General features: G+C 38.3%; 2 protein-coding genes across 2 annotated transcripts; one reads left to right on the top strand and one right to left on the bottom strand.

The window, feature by feature from the left end:
- Positions 1 to 2,552: 2,552 nt before the first annotated feature.
- On the top strand, positions 2,553 to 5,609 carry LOC140227379 (CD2 antigen cytoplasmic tail-binding protein 2 homolog). The gene is made up of 3 exons (XM_072307790.1): positions 2,553 to 2,751; positions 3,796 to 4,416; positions 5,343 to 5,609. Exons 1-3 carry the CDS (start codon positions 2,562 to 2,564, stop codon positions 5,567 to 5,569), a joined length of 1,038 nt encoding a protein of 345 aa, XP_072163891.1. The 5' UTR covers positions 2,553 to 2,561; the 3' UTR covers positions 5,570 to 5,609.
- A 4,203-nt stretch (positions 5,610 to 9,812) lies between these two features.
- LOC140228059 (centromere protein S-like) lies at positions 9,813 to 19,381 on the bottom strand. Its single transcript, XM_072308465.1, has 5 exons — positions 19,244 to 19,381; positions 16,503 to 16,626; positions 15,452 to 15,485; positions 14,203 to 14,269; positions 9,813 to 13,382 (listed from the first exon to the last, which is right to left on the bottom strand). Exons 1-5 carry the CDS (start codon positions 19,283 to 19,285, stop codon positions 13,257 to 13,259), a joined length of 393 nt encoding a protein of 130 aa, XP_072164566.1. The 5' UTR covers positions 19,286 to 19,381; the 3' UTR covers positions 9,813 to 13,256.
- Between the last annotated feature and the right edge of the window lie 321 nt (positions 19,382 to 19,702).

Below are 19,702 nucleotides of genomic sequence, written 5' to 3'. Positions count from 1 at the left end.
CATAGTTAGTCTGCTTACAGTACGTCGTGAAGATAGGCTGGGCCATTTCAACTTATTAATCATACTGGTCACACTGCTCGTTCTTTAATTATCAGTTGTGACAAAGCGAGCTGCCTGGCGTTGAATCTTTTCCAGTTTTTGAATGTCCGAGGCCATATGTGGATCCCAGACACTACAGCAATATTCTAAATGGGGTCGTACAAGGGACTTATATTAAAGCTGAATGACTGAGGGAAGAACCTTGTGTTGTGCAGGATGAAACCAAGCTGTTTAGCTTTCATGGAGATTGCTGAGATATGTGATGACCACTTGAAGTCATTAGATAACGTGACACCAAGATATTTAACAGACTCACACTTTTGAAGAGCAGAGTTATGGATGTAGTAGCTGCAATTCATTGTGGATCGAGAGGGGCAAAACCTCACTAGCTACGAAACATTTGCTGGGGTTGAATGACATCAGCCAGGTGTTTTCCCACTGCTGCAGTGCAGCAGTGGGACTCCAAACGTTAACTATAACGAAACGTCCTAGTCAAATGTTTGTACAACTAACATTACGAACGAACTGAACTAACAATGCAATAGTCAATGTAAACACCAGTTTCCAACAAGTAGAAATTCTACGAAAAGTAGACTGAAACAGTGTCCACAGTCTACTAGCACGTAGTAACTACTAAGTAACGTTAGTAGTAGAATCTAATTAGAAAACACATAACTTAGGCCTATCACATTCTCATAAATTTCTAATTCAACTAAATTTACTGGTAGGCCTAACGTTAATGTTACTTGTTGTGTACTTTGACTGGTAACAAGTGCATTAGACAAGTAAAAATGAATGCAGACTTTTTGCCAAACATCAAAACTTTTGAAGGCTGTTGTGTTGCAGTTGGGACTACATGTATGTCTATGGCTAGTATGGGTGGTGCATAAAATGCACTGTACAGGATTGCAGAACTAACCTCATTGTTGCATTACATAATTACAGACATGGGCACTGCCTTTGCATACTTTCCAACATTTTGAAAACCTGAAGAGGTTAGATTTTGCGAGGTAGCAAAGCGACCAAGCCCGAGCGCGAGGGGGGGGGGGGGGGAGGGTGGTGTCCCCCCTCCCACGGTGTGGACTTTTTTTTGTTTTTCAATATCAAAATATGAGATTTGGTGCATGCTTTTTAACCTTTTTATAGGGTTCTTGGTATTGATAAAAAAACATATAATCCATGTAAATCTATGAACTATTTTGTAGACTATATGCATATAAAAATAAAATCAGACATATTGGTAAATAACTTTTGTAGGCTAAGCATATGTGAAAAAGTAATCAAACATATTTGCAAATAATTTATCCCCTTATAGTGTACTTTCTATTGTGGAGCTAGTTTGATGAATAAGACATAATGTTGCCCTCACCAAATCTAAATTAATTAGCAGATGACCTGGCTGTGAGATTCCTGTACATGGCAGATTTTGCTCTCTTCTGCAGTGTTTGGGAGGGTTTCCATTCTTAGCATTCACTCTTGCAGAACATGAGCTACCAAAACATTACTATTACGCGTGGTTCTAGCTACACGTACACGTGTACAGTATAGTCTTGATAGAGACTAGTGCGCCACTGCAGTGTGCATACATGTGTGCATATTAGAAGGCTAAATATGGCGTTTTTGAGGAACAAGTTCCTTGAAATTATTATTAGTATTCTAATTACTAGCTTATTTTAGGGAATCAATGCACAATGAAGGGAAAATATGACTTCCATTTCATTTTATGGTAGGTTTGCTACAAAATCGGTAGATCAGAAGAGAAAATCGGTAGCCGGTCAAAACCTCTAAAAAGCGGTAGTCTACCGCCCAAAGCGGTAGAGTTGGCAAGTATGCCTTTGCCTCATGGCCTCAGCACTCTGCTCTGCACCAGAAACTCTAGCACTCCCGCTTTCGATGGGAGATCTCCCACCAAAAGCCCATTTTCGCAAAATCTCCCATGATTTTCCCACCTGATATTTAATTTCTCCCACCCTGGCTCTGTTTCTCCCACTTAAGAATAAGATGTATTTTATCTCACAGGAAATGATCTTTTTTCAGCCCAAACACCTGTATAAAATCTGGAATTGAATTTTCATATCCAAGGGGACTCAGGGTGGAGCGTCATGTGACTTCTGCATTGCCATATGATACTGTATATGAAATGAAGCTTTATTGAGCCAAACTATGTGATTTGAATCATTGAATTACTTAGTGCCAGCGCATGTTGAAAAATAAACCTGAGATAGCACAAGAGAGCTTCTAGAACACTAGAGCTTCAGGGCCCTGGACCCTGGCCTCAAGGGACGTTACACTTTGCGCACATCAAGTTGGAGTCTCCAGTTTGCTAGGACAGTAGGGGTTTCAGGTGGGAGAATCATCAGATCAGAAGGTGCTTGGGGTTGGAGTCTCTGCTGCACTGTGTCTGTGATTCATTAGCAATTGAGATCCTTTACTTTGATTATGTAGAGTTTTAATATAAAATGTATTCTAATTATTTATTCCCCACTTTTTGTCTTTTTTCTTTTTGAAGTGGAGACGCTACAATGGCAGAGAAAATGAAGAGAAAGGTACGATTTGACCAAAGTGACCAGAGTGAAAAGAGCACAGGAGAACCTGGTGTGACAGACACGAAGAGACTGAAGACTTTTAAGGACAAGCATTCACTGGATAGTGATGAAGAGGACAAGGTGGATGAGGTTGCAGCCTATGAGATGCATGAGGATGAAGTTGAGGGTAAGCAACAAAGGGTTGAGACTTGAAATTTCCCATTTTATTTTTTGTGTCTTCACTTGATTACAGAAAAAGAAATTTGCCACTTTCTTTAAATGTAGTACTCACTTGATACTTGAAGAGGTGCCTCTTGCAGCTCCAAGGAGCTATACCATAACTAAATTCAGTTACATGATGTCTGGTTTTTTATTTGGTTTGTAGCTAGGTATTGCATAATGTGTTTGTATTTGCTGCACTGAAAGTTATAATCATTTTCGTCTTTTACGCTTCAAAAAAGAAATAAAATCTGACATGCTTTCATAGCAAACATGGGAGAGTGAATTACTCTTGCAAAATCAATATTTTTATTGTTTCCCAACTCTTTATGCCATGGTATATAAACCCCCTGTGTGCCACATTATTCTGAGACAGCAATGTAGTTATGCTTTCGGAAAACATTCTGATTTACAAATCTGTGCAACTTTTACAGATTTTTGTTACCCTGGACATGAAATGAGCAAAGATGTAAAGAAAATGCCAAGCTTTGCTTTGATGTAAATTGTATGGCAAATCTATGATTGCTTATTTTTCAAATGACCAGTAGCTACTGTACATTATTGTAGAGGCATGACTTTTGCATACAAAAGAGTAAAAGAAACTTGAGAAATGAATTTACTTGCAAATCCAGTAAGGAACAACCCTTTACAGTTAACCAACACATGAAAGTGCAATGCAATCTACATGTGACAGGAATGCAATCGTGAGAAACGCTATCATTGCATTGCAGCATTTGGCGATTTTTCAATCACTTTGGGCGGTGTTGTGCATTTGAGCAGAATATGCGAAGTTGGCACACCATAGATTGTGTCAAGGTTGCGAATGTGGCATATAAAGAGTTAACTCCAGCATGATACAGATGGTGGTTTGATATTTTTGGATACTTAATAAAATATCATCCATCAAAAAGGCATTTTGTTGAATAAAGTGAATCTTTGCAATTACATCATTGATGAGCATTGTCAGGTAAAACAGGATGTTAAAGAATTGATTTGCTATTGTCTCAATTAGGGGCGGAAGATGAGGCTCTTGACTTGGAAGATGATGTGAAGCTGACGCCCTTCAACCTCAAGCAGGAGATGTCAGAGGGTCACTTTGACAAGGATGGCAACTATCATGAGAAGAAGACGGATGATGTCAGGGATGAATGGCTGGAGAATATTGACTGGGATCGACTGGAGGAGGAGAATGCCCTCAAGCGACAGGACAAGGGAGCGGATGCTGATGATGAAAGCGATGGAGAGGCTGTTCCTACCAGGCCCGAAGTTGAAGTAATGCGAGAGATGCTTGGTTACATGAAGGAGGGAGAGAGCGTCACCAAGGCGATGCAGAGGCTTGGTGGTGGAAAGAAAAAGATGGGCTCAGTAGCTCAAAGGAAAGCGCAGAAACTTAAAGACTCTGAATCTGAGGAGGTAACAGCTGAGAGTAAAGCAAATATGTTGAAACTGACAGACCTTGTAGATGAGCTAGTAGCAAGGGGACACTTTGACATGTATCAGTACACGTATGAGAAGATCCATCATATTCTGAAGCAGGATGAGGAGGCTAAGGCTGCCAAGAAGGAAGCAGAGTTTGACATGTTTGCAGAGGAAGTGGATGATAAGAAGTTAACAACAAATACAAGCAAAGCAGGTAGGATGCAGTCTGTTAGTTTGATTGTTTGTTTCATTTTGCCATCTAGATGGCTTGATAGCCCATATTCAGCTGCACTAGCTGGTCTTTCATGAGGTCTAGTTGGATACGAAGCAAAACACTTCATAGTTTCATGAGGTCTAGTTGGATACGAAGCAAAACACTTCATAGGGTTATGCACCCAGTTCTTTACAATGAATGAATGAAGCGGGATCTTTTACATGCGCAAGTTGTTACTCTCTCACACAGGGAACCTACCTTGTAAGTTGTATTTGAGGGACAGTGTTTTTGCCTTTTTTTAGAGGGCACTTTTTTTCTCTCCATAATATATAGGAATACGTATATAGGGTGTAACCACTTTGTGCCCCCTCTTTTTTTGCCGCGGAAGTGGCACAAGAAAATAAAAATAGAATGTGATTAGGCTTTTGCTGATTGCAAGTTGTTGTTGTTGTTGTTGTTTTGTTTGTTTTTTGGCCAGGCAATGAAACCTTGAAGTGGGAGCGCGGGTACAGCCTTTCTGTTTTTTGCTCGTCAGCTGAAGATACCTGGAAGTGGCATCAGAAAGTTGTACTGAAGGCCTTGTTTTTTCTCTTTTTTTTTGTTTTGTTTTGTATTTTTGCATGTTAGCTGAAGAAATGTTGAAGTGACACCGGAAAATGTCAGTGAAGGTCTTTTTTTTTTCTTTTTTGGCTTGTTAGCTGATAGCTGTTAGCTGGAATTGGCACCAGAAATATAAACTACATTGTACCTCCCCTCCACACACACACACACACTCACACACACTTTTAAAAACCTGGCGTCGGCAGTGAGATGCATGTACCCTTGTCATGTCATTGTAAGAATACAGTAACGTAGCTAGATTTCACTTCCTACCAAGTGCAATATTTCTCTCTTTATAAAGCAAACTTTGTGTACATCATTCACAGATGAAACCAATGGTGCCGACAAAGGGGAACTTGACCCAGATCTCGTCTACTGGGAGTACAAATGGGAAAACACGGATGATGCCGAAATATATGGACCATACCAGAGCCAACAGATGCAGGATTGGTCTGAGCAGGACTACTTCAAAGATGGCATTTGGGTGCGGAAAGTGGGGTCTGGTCAGAATTTCTACAGCTCCCGACGGATCGACTTCAGTCTCTATGTGTGAAGATTTGCTCCTAAAGGAACGCTTCAAAGTTCATAGGCTTCCCTTAAGGATCTATGCCTGTTGTGTTTTTTTATATGCTTCTTTATCTTTTCCTGAGAATGCATCAAGAGCTTGGACTTTATTAGAAGCAGGTACTTCTGAAAAAAAAAATAAATCATGCATCACAGGTCACAACTGAGATAATCTTGCATTACGCAACAAGGGATGAAAGGACTGTAACCACTGAAGACATCCTTTTTATGCCTCCGCAACGAAGTGGCCGGAGGCATTATGTTTTCGGGTCGTCCGTCCGTCCGTCCGTCCGTCCGTCCGTACGTCCATCCGTACGTCCGTCCGTCCCGTTTTGTTTTTGTCGATATCTCAAGAACCGTGTGGTGGTTTTACATCAAACTTGGTATGAGGGTATATCCTTGGGGGATAATACTTTGTGTGGATTTTAGGGTCACTGGGTCAAAGGTCAAAGGTCACAGGTTATTTTGTGAAAAAAAAATTTGAAATTTCACGTTTTTCTCCATATCTCGCAAATGGTTCAAGGTATCTTCATGGAACTTAGTATATATGCTTGTACCGATGGGCAATGATTATCTAGGAAAGTTGGGGGTCATGGGTCAAAGGTCAGGGGGGTCAAAGGTCAAGGTCAACTCCTCAAAATATCAGTACTTTCCTTAAAATGCAATATGCCTGAAGGTTTGTTTTTTTTTTAAATTGATGTATGGCATGTATTACCCAATATATATTTTTGGGGAAGTTTCTTGCCGAAAGGTCAAAGGTCAAAAGGTAAAAGGTCAAGTGAAAGTGCTAAATTGCACTTTTTCCTCCATATCTCGAAAGTAACTCAAGGTATCATGAAACTTACATATTTATGCATGTTCAACCTAACAGTGATTCTCTTTGGAACTGTGAGGTCAAAGGTCAAAGGCCAGGTCTAGATAATGCTATTTTCCCATTTGATACTGAAATTATGCTTTTTCTCAATACCTTGAAAATTACTCAATGCATAAACTTATAAAAGGGTCAAAAGTCAAGTAAAAATCATCAGTTCCCCAAATACCTGCACTCTGACATTTTAATCATTCATCCAATTGAACCTAGTTCTAGGAAAGGGAACATTCAGCACATTTGTGTCAAACCTGTCATTTTAATATTTTGCCACTTGTGTGAAACTGTCATCACACATTGTCAAGACATTGTACTATAGACCTGTTAAGAGAACCATGCATTATGGCGGAGGCATATCAGTAGCCATAGCGATATATCTAGTTTATGCATTGAAGCTTTGTATTTATAAGACAGACCTGACAGGTTACCCCTGTAATGAGAATTTTGAGACCAGTTGTGAAAATACATCTGTGCCGAGGAGAATAGCACCAGTACTTCCTCTTCTTGTACCTGTAGAAAATAATGTCTACATTGTTCACTTTACAGTGTAAAAAATGTCTGAAACTAGTTTTGTGAGAATGTTGACTGACATTGCCTTGTATTGATGAGGCAGGAGAAATGCTTCAAATGTGTGAAAAGGGGTAGCAGTGGAAATGTCACTTTTGGTTTATATGAAATCCCTGGTCCTCCCTGCCTAGCATGGATTAGGATCTCAGTACAGAGGTAGACCCAGGTGTGATTCATAGAATTATCACAGTGTTACATTACATTTTAAAGGAGACCTCCAGATGATTTTCAGATTTTTACATTTGAACAACGATAAATTACCTATGCTGAGTACAGAGTTTCAGAATTTATAGTGATTGGGATGAGGAATAAGAATGTATTCAAAATATGTAGCAAATTGCAATGAACAAGGATGATGACAACATTTGAATGCATGAGTGGGGGCTCAAGGAAACAGAACAAAAGAAGAAGGTATGCTACACAGGTGAACTTGTCAATCAAGCAGTATTGTAATGGAATTACACTGCTACATTTCTAAAATACATGAGGCTCCTATTTTGTTAAGATTTTTCAGAGTATTAGTTTCTCTGCTCAAAGACCACAATAAATTCCACAGGTCTATACAGTACATGGAGCTGTCGATTTATAATGTGAAATTATGAAAATCATCTAGAATACTCCTTTAAGCACCCTTACATCATGTTATGGATCAGAGGAGTCAGATGAACAGAATTGATGGCTTTGGCTTAAGCTTTTGATGAGGAACAAATATTTTGTGCCATGTAGGACTCCCAAGAAAATCACACAGTGTTTTGCCTTGCTGCTGACCCAAAATAAGATGAAGCACAGCATTCTGTACTTTGTCTTACACAATAGTAAAAACCACTGCCATTTAATGGTGAAGAGCAGAATATAAGTAGACCTACAAAAGTCGAAAAACAAAGAAATACATAAGAAATTCCAAAAACAATAAAATACATAAGAAATTAAATGACTTTTTGAAGTTTTTGTGATTCAACCATTGTTGAATATGTTAAAACAGATACACATACCAAAAATTAGACTCTCAATGCTTTTAATCAGGCTAAAATATGATCTTGGTGCTTAATTTGCATGATTAATTAATTAAAATAAGAAATTGATTGTTTCAAAAAATCTTGGGACACAATCTCGTAGATCACGATGTGGGTGTCACGCATGCCCCCCCTCCGGTTTTAGCATAGCCAAAAAAGCCCGGCCTGATTAGGGTTAACTTCCTCAGAAAGGTCCATTATTTCCAATTTTGAACCCCCCCCCCCCCCCCATAAAAATTCTAGTTATGGGCCTGAAAAAAAATAAAAGATCACTGCATTCTATGGGGATCTGGATTGTAGTTTTTTTATGAACCATTTTGATTTCATACCTAATTAACTAAATATAACACTAGTATTCCTATGCAGCACACACACAAAAAAATCATATTCTAGATTTAGATGTCAGTATTTCAGATGGATCTTTCTGTGATTGGTACATGTAATTCAAAATTCTAATCTGAATTTGCTTTCAGAGTACATGTATATCAGTTGTTGGTACTAGCAGGTACATTCATCAGTCTGCAAAGCATTTCTCAAAGTTCTGTCACTTGAACGACTGTAGTTGCTTGAATCTCTCAATTGGATTGAAGTACAATGTATTGAATCATGTTGATTGATTGATGAAATTTACCATGTGTCATTTTACACTTGATATTTTTTACAATATTCCTACGATTGTTGTCATTTTATCTCTACAGCATATACGACTATTAAAATGCTATGGATTTGAAGAAGCAAATTTAGTGCCAATTTGCATGCATAAATCAGCACAGCTGCCATTTTTGACCACCTGATGATGGTCAGGGATATTTTGCTGTAGCTGATCATGTGATCCTGAGCAGGCAGTGCTGTGAGGCATTCTTCAAGCAGTTTTGCACACAAGACTTGAAGCCCATTTTATATCTTCACGAAAAAATGAGAGAACAATTCATTTCAGACACCATGTATTAATGTTCAGTGGGTATAGATGACAAGAACAGACTATATTGCTCGAAAGCATCTAGTTGTGTTCAACATATATGGTGTAAAATGTTGTGTCACTGCCTTAAATGTGGCAAGTTGTCTTTTTAGTCGTGTTGCAAGAAGTCCATGTCACCAGAAAGAAATGCTTAGATGGAAGAGTTCCATGCAGTTCTTGAAAGTTCAAAGATGATGTACTTTTGTTATCAATATGCAGATATTATGAACTCCACTTTACAGTGTTGATGTTTTACAAAACTACATACATTTAGTAGGACTTGGTGTGTATTTACAAGTCATTTCATACATTGGTGTGTGCCCTCTGCTAAATTATGGTTTCCAAACTAACTTGACAGAATGTTATGCGTACATGTATTAAAGATGTTTGATTCCTTAATCATTGCACGACATAAATAAATGTACTGTATTGATGTACAGTAAATGTAACAAGGATGTGTTTTCAAAAGCATGTCGTGTTAATTTTACCCATTTTCATTATGTAATCTTGACTGGTCTTCAAGGATTTTGACACTGCTTCCATCATGTATAAAAGACATTTTCACAAGCCACTTACAAGCAGGCTCAGTGCTAATTCCAATTGATGCATGTAGGGCCCTGCAGATTGTATTACATGTACTGAGTATTAGTGCATTCATGTCCATCGTGTAGAAGTCACACGTTTCAACTGGGCAGTGTGAGAGATTTCCACCTCTATGATTGAGAATAAACTGTGCAAAGAGTGCAGTAATAACTTGACTGAACTCGGCGTTAAATCATGCACTGTACCGTACAAAACTTTTTGTAGCGTATTGCCCCCAGGGTGACAAGACCTTGTACATGTATCTCAGTTGGCAAGTACATATAAACTGTGTTCAAAAATCTCCTAACTCAATTTTGAATTTACAACGTACATGTACATTGTATTAGAAATACTGATGTGAGTTTAAAAGTGTAATCCAAACAACATTTACATATATCCATTATCTGACATCAACATTGATGTTACAATGTATTATTTCATGAAACTTATGTTGAAATGAGATATTGTTCTTACTCTCTTAAAAATACATGATTTTTGAGAAACAAGGTTTTGTCATGCCAGGGACATTAGAGTATCCTGTACACAGTGTACATTGTACATTTGTACTACTCCACTGTATGATATGGGTACATGGACAATATGTACAAAATACATTTTGTAAGGGGAGAGGATAAAATGTTCAAATCTGAGTTAAGATTCTGGTACTGTCTCGTATGCCTTTTGATTCTTGAAAAATAAATTGCCTTCAATCCCATTAGCAAAAACAAAAACAAAAACAAACAAACAAACAAAAGATCAGTGACTTGAGGATGTCTCTATGAAATTAATTAGAAGCCTTTAGTGCAACATGTATGTACCAGTGTAGTAAAGTGTATTTTCATAATTTTGGCATGCATTATATCTCATCTGACAGACAAACCCATATATAACACGAGCAAACTACAGGGTTGTTGTACTTTTACTGTACTTCCAGGCAAGATTGCTGGCATACAGTGGCATGATGCACGATTCTGATGCATGTTGAACAATTACTCTTTATTTTACACTGAACCACATGTGTGTTCCTCTACATACATTTTATATCAAGATAAATGTTATTGAAGTCAGAGTTACATTATCCCTTTTCTTTGGTTCAATCAAGAGGAGTGTTCTGTACAATAATAATCAAGCATGCTGTTCTCAAGATCATAAATGTATTCCATTCCCCAGCATTTTTGATACGATACAGTTGTGAATTTATTTTCGTCAAATCTTGCGCTGTACCTCCATTTCTTCTAGCAAGCATAGTACAAACAAAGGCATAATCTGTAGGAGTGCCTTCAACCAGTGGTTCTTTCAATGTGCGCTGTCATCCAGCTTGTAATGCCACACTTCTCAATTTTTCTTGTTCTGTTTTTGACAGAAAGTGTTGGGACATGGAATTCCCTCTCAGTAGCACTGTATACCACAATATTACTGAGAAATTGCTATAGATCACCCCTGTCATTCAATACACAGTAAGAGAACTGTAAAAGAGCAGACCATTTTATGGAGCAGTTACAGTGTACAACTACATGTACAAGTACTGTATCATAGACCTTTCCTATCATTACCCCAAGGCACCAAAATGTGCCTCTTTTGTGACAAGTGTGTGTGTGCATGCATTCAGTCTTGTATGCCATTCAAATATTGAGCATAAACATGAAGTTAGTTTAAATTGCTTTAGTTTTATGTTAAACTCATAGATTTACAAATTTGGCCAATAAAGTATGATTTTTTTTTACTCCCTACAGGCATGTTGGTTTCTTGTAGCCTCTCTTCATTTTTTTTTTTTTTTTTTGCCATTACTGTCAAAGAGTCAAAAATTTGTCTGCAAAATATTACTCATCAGGGTCCCATTTCATGAAAGATGTTGGGAAAGCAAGTCTTGCTATAGTAGCAACTTCTTGAAGCTACAGCCAATCAGGAAGGAGCATTCTTGTCACAACCATGACACTTGCTATATATTGCAGCAAGAGTTGTTAATAATGCAACTTTCTATGAAATGGATTTCTGGTATTAAATTTGTACCATACAACAAATGATTAATGCTTTACAGTACACTCCAGTACATGTATAACAAACACAATTACACGATGTATAATGAAAATAATACTCATTACAACAAGTAAAACTTCAGGTAAAAGATTATCATCTGCTGTATAATATGTACATTATATACCTTACTGTGGGGCTACAAATTGTATAACTTTCGTTATAACAAATGAAAATGGCTGGTCCTGAGGACTTTGTCATAATGGGAGCGCACTGTATATAATTTTGATGGAAATAAAGAACCAGGAAAGTACAATTCCATGTCATGGGCATTTATAAACATTGTAAACCAGAGTAAAATCAAACAAACAGTGGTAGAGTTTCATTCAATTGGACGTAAAGTAAGGACATTGAATTCCACGGTTTCCCATGTTTTTGCACATACAAGTGTAGTTACAACCTTGTGATCACATACAGAGGTGATGTCATCACTTTGCATCTTTTTCATTGAACTAAACACAAATCTTCACGAAATACAGTATTCACTGGAATTAAAGCTAAGAGAAAAATATGTGTCATTTGCAACAAATTACAGTGTATTGCATTCTCCCTAGAAACCTTGGGGCTGCGAAGACTTTAAGGGGGAAAGGGCTTGCAGATTTGCTTAATCCTCACCCAAAAACATAATTCTTAAATAAACCATAGTACAATTGTAAAAAAGTGTGATTTTGTGTGTGTGTGTGTGTGTGTGTGTGCGTACAAACAAATGGGAGAGTTGTCTGATGATCACATCACATCCTCTCCTGATTTGCATGTGGCTGGGACCTATATCCCTACATGTATTTGCTGAAAATGTGAAACTTAACAATGTCAAAACTTTCTTATGTTTATGTAGGACTATTGAAAGCTCTACATTTTGTCCTTTTGATTTGACTCATGTCATTTAACCTGGTCACAGTTAAACTTGAAATCACATTTCACAAGGAATGCACACACAAAAGAAGTACATTGTATGTATCATTCGAAAGTAATGGGACAAAATTAAACCTTGTGCTGTATATTTGTCAGACTACACAAATACTTTAATGAGTTGATTCTCATAATCAAGAACACTGATATATTAAACTTGCTATGACATTGTTGTACAATACTTATATACTTCTTACCCATAAGTTCAATATACATTGTATGTATCCTTGTAGTTTAAAGTGTTTTTGAAACCCTTCTTTTTTTCACATACCAAAGGGGGTTCACTGGTAACATGGAGTTTTGCTACAAGAAGAATACATTACAGAGAAAAAAGATATAAAATACACAACTGTATGCACTGCACATAAATTTCTCTGCATCTACAAAACACTAATGTAAGATATACTGGGAACAACTGGCTCTCACAGGCAATTGTATAATGAAACTTGACACAGGATGTAAAATTAGAAATCTGTACAATGTAACAGGTACAACAATAATATAGTCAAGATTACTGCCACTTTGGTATCATCAGCATGAAAGAATGATCCTGTAAAGACATTCACCACTGAGGGCAGTTGTAAGATAAATACTTTTTCTGGTGATAAGTCAAGGGAAACACTGCTTAGAAATGTGTCCATAAAGCAGTAGACAACTGCAGTGCTTCCATCTCTTTATCATTTGCCTCACACGATGCAGAATGTCCATTTCATTGGCATCAAACTGTCAGAGTGTCCATTCCACTTTACTCTTCCTCATCTGTTGAAGACTCCACCACTGGCTTGGGTTTCCTGCCTCGCTTTCCTTTCTTCTCCTTCGCTGCATCATTTTCAGCAGCTTGCTTAGCACTCAGAGAATTGATGTGGGCCAACTGAAAAACAGTTTGAGGGAACATAGTAAACAGACAATTCTTTGAAATACATGTATTGGTTATAGCACACTATGCAACCTGTACTGTAATAGTAAAAGTTTGCTGCAAGATATACCCACAGACTCTTTACTAGTCTACGTTTTTAAACACTGAATGTTGTATTTTCCAATTCACTTCAGTCATGAAACTGAAGGAAATTGACAATATTCCATTACAACTTTACAAGACTAGTATAGTCAGATTTGAATAAAAGAAAGTAGTGGAAGCACAGTATAACAAGACCATTAGACCAAGATAACTTGTTCTTTTATTAGATGTCAGTACAATGTAGTCAATAAACAATACAAAACAAATGAAATAAATTCACTGGGAATGGACAAATTATTTTGTTATACACTGTGTCAGGTATTTTGTTACATAAGATCTCTTTATATCAAATTTCCATTGTACATGTATACCTTCATCTAATGAAGTCTGGTACTAAACAAGGAAAACTTGAAAATCGAGAGTGAGTTCACCATGACAATAACCTGCACTTTTCCTTACAAAAAAATAAAAAAATAAAAAAATGTATAAAGTAATTCAGTACACTTGTCACCATAAACTCTACATGAATTTACATATGTACAAGTAGATCAATACATGTGCAAATTGTAGATTGATGGAAAGACAAGATTGTATCATGAAAGTACTGTAGTAACATTAGACACGGGTGCAAAGAAAGGTTTTTAAGCATGAAATTATAATAATATCTTTTTTATACATCATCAAAATAGCTGGACATTGAGAATGATTACCATTGCTATCACTTCTAACTTACAAGGTCACTGCTTCGTCTTGCTAATAATTTGACGTCATCTGACGAGACAGTTGTCCTTTTTGCATGTCTGGAAAAAAGAGAAACAAATTATCTTTTAACTAGTCACCAGATGAATTAATACACATAAGTCACTCTGTCTATTAAAGATTCTGTGTTATTTGTGAAATATTTACATCCAATATTAAACACTGTTCGTGTTTGTGAGGAATTAAATAGTAGCTGCCAAGTTCAAATGTAGCACGTGTCTTACATGTCCAAATTCAGCATGGTAGGACTCTTAATCTTGTTTTACCAGCAATTTGGAGGATCATTACAACATAAATATTCAAAGGGTACTGCTGAGCAAGTATTTTGTTTTTGTTGTATGACAGATATGCGACACATGGACGCATGTTGCATAAATTTTATTTTTACCACATAAAGTCCTACCGTCTCTAAAAAGAACAATATTTGTGCAAAGTTTTGTTGGGTTGATTTTCTGTGGTGATACAGCAATCCATGCAATCAACATAGACCAATATATCACTGGCCCCTGCATGCGCCCAGTCGCAGGCACCAGATTTGGATGTGGATAATATAGCTAGTCTATACCTACTCTACGTGCGTGTGCAAGGGATGCATTACTGTCATCAATACAGTGAGCTGAACAATTCAGGAGCAATAGCATCGAGTGTAAGAGTATCAATAAAATGCACAAAAAGACAAGCATGGCGTACATACTTGTATGTACTCAAATTCTGTATTAACATCATGAAAATTCCTGGTTCTCTCATCACAGAAAGCAAAGCCATGCTAAGGATATTTCATTGGCATGTGTTTTTAAAGCAAAAACAGATCAATAAAAGTCTTTTATAGTTTGGCATTCCCTTTAAATTAGTCTTTTTTTTTTTATTTGACTAAAATATCATCTCAAAGACGTCACATTTGCAAACATAATATCAGACAATTTTTAACAACACAAAAATATTAGATATTTTTTATATTACTGTATATCCATCATAACATCAGACATTAATTTTGAACAACATTTATGCATTATACCACATATATACTTCGCTAAGATTGTACCCATTCTATAATCATCTAAAACTCATATGATGCTTGCTTGCCCTCGCTGCATAAAAATAAACTGCAAACAAGTACACTAAGTATAGATTTGTCAGATACGGACTTGGGATGCTGAAGACTGTGAATGTGAAAACATTCACATGGTGGATAACTGTCTCTCTGAGAAGTCTGTTGTACTCACTGTGCAAATGCTTCCAGGTCCTCTGAAAATATTTCTGTATGGGGGAAACAAAAAAAAAAAGAATGATGTTATCCTATCCATCTCAGGCTGGTGTGAGTGCCCTAGTGGCAGCTGTTAGACACTTTATAGGAATTCATTACAGTCCTGTGGTATTGTAAAATGAGGAATGTTTGCGACTACATGCATTTTAGTTTCGAGCCAAGATTCACAAAATCAAAATGCGAAAGCTCTTGTCTACACTCTGTGCACTGAATGTTAGAGGCAACTCATGAAAATTTCATGCCGGAAAAAAGGCCCTCGGCTCCAATTCGCGAAAATTTCATGCCGCGAAAATATCTGGTCTTACAGTAGCTTGCTCACAAGTGTTTCCTTAGTGGCCATGTTAAATAAACCCATCACACTGTAATTGCTATATACTGAAGATTTAACTGTAATAATAGGTCCATTAGTTTACAGTATAGCTTAATAAAAGATGTGCTTCTTGTCAAGCCACTTATTGATGTTTGTTACACTCTTATGGTGAGACAAAAGAATAAAAATCATGTATTTATAGAAAACCACAGTAGACCTCACATTAGTTGGAGTTCTAGCCACATGCTTTTGAATTCATTAGTTCATTCTCAGTTTATCAATTTCCAAATAAATTAATGAATTCACATCCATAGGATTTATTCTATACACCTACAGACACACTTGTAATCTGTAAAGATGCTCGTTGTCAGTATTGAGAGGATAAATATTTTAGTTTCAATGAAGTGATTTCTTTTGTACATGTATTCAACGAAAAAAAAAATAAAGTACAGTGTACTAGAAGTATATTTTAAGTAGTGCGTAAAATGGCCATTGAAACTTTACAAATTTCTGCATCAAACTACAGCTGTAAAAGTTCCCCTTTCTCTGACAAGTATTGCTCTATTCAAATAAATGAATTCTTGCATCAAGTTGTTATTAGGGCAGTTTGTCCATCGATTGCAACAATTACAGACCTGGTGAGAAATGAGGGGAGGACACAGAAAAGAGAGCTTTCTTTGCAAAGTGCTGAAATATTTACCCATTTGTTTAAATGTCGTCTCAGCCAGTGCAGAGATAAACTGCCTTGAGAATGTCACATCCATTTCTTGCCCGATCTCTTCACAGATCCGCCCTGACGTGTAGTGCACTGCAGCTTTCAAACGCTGGGGTGATATCAATACAGGAGACATGAAAGCAAGCACTGTGTTGATTTTATCACCTACAATCACTTTCTGAATGAAAAAGTTTTATTGAGTAATTGTCCAGTTTGATCTTTTTACTCTTTCCAAAATTGCTCAAACTAAAATCTCTACGGATGGCAGACACTTAGATTTTGTCAAAAGATTACACATAACATGACACATCAATGAAGGAATGAAAGAGTTACAAAGAAAAAAAGAACAAGAGACCCGCGGGTCTAGCGCTCACCTGAGTATCGCAAGTTCACCTTTCACGCAGTCACTAATCTAAATTATTCACAGCTCTACCAACATTTGACCAGGCATTCTCAAGTAGAAGATGAAAGTGTACAATAAGGGCCCAAATTTTTAAAGATTCCTTATAATTTGGGGGGATTGGGGCCCCCTGGGGCCCTCTGGTGGGGCATGGTGCCCATTTTGATAAATTCAGATCCTGACCCCCTAGGGATGCTACCTGCCAAGTTTGACAAAAATCCATCATGAGGTTTTCAAGAAGAAGATGAAAATGTACAATTCAGGCCCCCATTTGAACCTTCCAAACCACCCCCCCCCCCCACCCCTGCCCCCAATAGGGGCACCCCTGGATCTCCTATGAACAAACTTGAAACTACAGTCATTAATGTACTCACTCATAGTATTATCTCAGCTCTACAACTTCTGATTCTACATTATAGATAAGATTTTTAAAGATTCCTTCATTTGGGGGGTTTGGGCCCTACTGGGGGCCCCCTGGGTGGGGCATGGTGCCCATTTTAACAAATTGAGATCCTAACCCCTTAGGGATGCTACCTGCCAAGTTTGGTGAAAATGGGTCATTGGGTTCTCAAAAGGAAGATGAAAATGTACAATTTACGCCCCATTAGGACCCCTCCCCACCCCCCTCCCCTGGGTCCCAAGGGGGGCACCCCTGATTCTGCCATGAACAAACTTGAAACTACAGTCATCAATGTACTAACTCATAGTATTAACTTAGCTCTATCACTTCTGGTTCTAGAGAAGAAGATTTTTACAGATTCCTTAATTTTGGGGGGTTAAGGGCCCTACTGGGGGCCCCCTGGGTGGGGCATGGTGCCCATTTTAACAAATTGAGTCCTAACCCCCTAGGGATGCTACATGTACCTGCCAAGTTTGGTGAAAATGGGTAATGGGGTTCTCAAGAAGATGAAAATGTACAATTTAGGCCCCATTAGGACTCCTCCCCACCCCCCTCCCCTGGGTCCCAAGGGGGCACCCCTGATTCTGCCATGAACAAACTTAAAACTACAGTCATCAATGTACTAGCTCATAGTATTAACTTAGCTCTATCACTTCTGGTTCTAGAGAAGAAGATTTTTACAGGTTCCTTAATTTTTGGGGGGTTGGGCCCCCCTAGGGGCCCCCTGGGTGGGGCATGGTGCCCATTTTAACAAATTGAGTTCCTAACCCCCTAGGGATGCTACCTGCCAAGTTTGATGAAAATCGGTCTTGGGGTTTTCAAGAAGAAGATGAAAATGCAAAAAGTTTACGCACAACGCACGACGCACGCCGGACGAAGGGCGATCACAATAGCTCACTTGAGCCTTTGGCTCAGGTGAGCTAAAAATCAGGATTTGTGACCCTAGACAATCTGGAGTACAAATGTATACCTGCGAACTTCCTCATTCATTGAGGCAATAATCTGTATCAAAAAGGGATATCATGCAATCAAAATGTTTGATAATTTTGAGACATTAAAGTTCAATTCCGATTGAATGCATTCATCAAATGACTGCAGATAACAGATTATAAACACTATGAGTCCCCAGAAAATGTATAAACATTACGATATACATTGAGATTGAAGTTTTGATCAATGAACAGGCACTGTCCTATATAACTGTAGTTTCTAGTTATGTATAATGTACATTGTATAGCCACATGCTGGATGTACATACGTGCGCGCGATCATCAGCAGGGTTCTGGCTGGCGATGATCATGTACATAGTCATGAATATATTTTATTAAAGGTCTATGATGTAGACATCTATAGTTAGAGTAGATGACCAGAAAAGTGCAACCTTGCTTAGTCCTTGGCTTTAGCTTTTCATTTTCACTTTAGCATTTTTTTCCCCTCAATTTCGACAATTCGCATGGGGGCACGAAGTCTTCCCCACCAGATGGGTACTACTACTACTATTCGGCAGCCAGGCCAACTACAGTATTCAGCATAAAGACAATGCCAATGGATTTAAGATTGGATTACTGACTGAAGAAGGTGCACCCGTGGCCCGCTCGACAAAGCAAAGCACCACAGCAGCATTAACCCGCACCTGGCTCGAGCTCATTCGATCATTGCGAGGGGCTCAGCTAGGCCTGCCCGCGCGTCCACACGGGATCCACGCCCGTCCTCAGCCGCCGGGCTCGGCAACCGGGCCGGACCGTGGTATGGTCGTGCAGGGAGGTGGGCGTGCGACACGCGTTTCTCAACGCACCTGTAGTAATCACAAGTAAATTTTAGATCTAACCATTGTTACACATAACTGAGTCTTCACCTGTTTAGGCTTTATCAGACTCTAGATTCATCTGATACTACGCAAATCATCCTTTCACAATGTGTACTCACCTGCATGTAAGCCAAGTCGTCGATGTTTTCTTCTTCGGCCATGTTAACACTTGACCAAAGTTTAGAGACACTGCATCAAATTTGGCGCGCCCGCCCGCGCGCCGCTCGAACGCTCGTGAGTTGCCGGGATGTATTAGAAATTCGTGTACAAAAGTCTTCAGCTAGCTGCTGTGCAATTTCGCTGCACAGGCTAATCAAGGCGAAACAACACGTGTTGTTTATAAGAAGTAGCACTGAACCAGCGAATTAGTCCAGGTTTTCGACTGCAAGCACCGAACTTCGGTGACTGCAAGGCTCCTATCCTCTGCGCTGCTACTTACGTGATTGGCATACTAGTAAATGCTTTCTGGCATAATTTTAGACGTTCCAGCGCATGCTAGGTATCAATTGCTACAGAAAGGAAATCTCCGTCAGGCGTTTTGTGTACTGTGATACCTCTTTTTGGTTGGTTTGTTCAGG

Source organism: Diadema setosum, chromosome 4 (assembly GCF_964275005.1).
Source record: "Diadema setosum chromosome 4, eeDiaSeto1, whole genome shotgun sequence".
Classification (NCBI taxonomy): domain Eukaryota; kingdom Metazoa; phylum Echinodermata; class Echinoidea; order Diadematoida; family Diadematidae; genus Diadema; species Diadema setosum.
Note: the sequence above shows the minus strand (reverse complement) of the source record. Positions and strands in the feature narration are given on the sequence as shown.

Bases quoted from the DNA above. Each gene is read 5' to 3' on its own strand.
- LOC140227379 (XM_072307790.1), top strand. From the start codon at position 2,562: ATGGCAGAGAAAATGAAGAGAAAGGTACGATTTGACCAAAGTGACCAG. The intron at 2,752-3,795 runs GTAAGCAACAAA...TGTCTCAATTAG, and splicing joins GCATGAGGATGAAGTTGAGG to GGGCGGAAGATGAGGCTCTT. The intron at 4,417-5,342 runs GTAGGATGCAGT...CATCATTCACAG, and splicing joins AACAAATACAAGCAAAGCAG to ATGAAACCAATGGTGCCGAC.
- LOC140228059 (XM_072308465.1), bottom strand. From the start codon at position 19,285: ATGGCCGAAGAAGAAAACATCGACGACTTGGCTTACATGCAG. The intron at 14,270-15,451 runs GTGAGTACAACA...TCTTTTTTCCAG, and splicing joins GACCTGGAAGCATTTGCACA to ACATGCAAAAAGGACAACTG. The intron at 13,383-14,202 runs GTAAGTTAGAAG...ACTGTTTTTCAG, and splicing joins CAAGACGAAGCAGTGACCTT to TTGGCCCACATCAATTCTCT.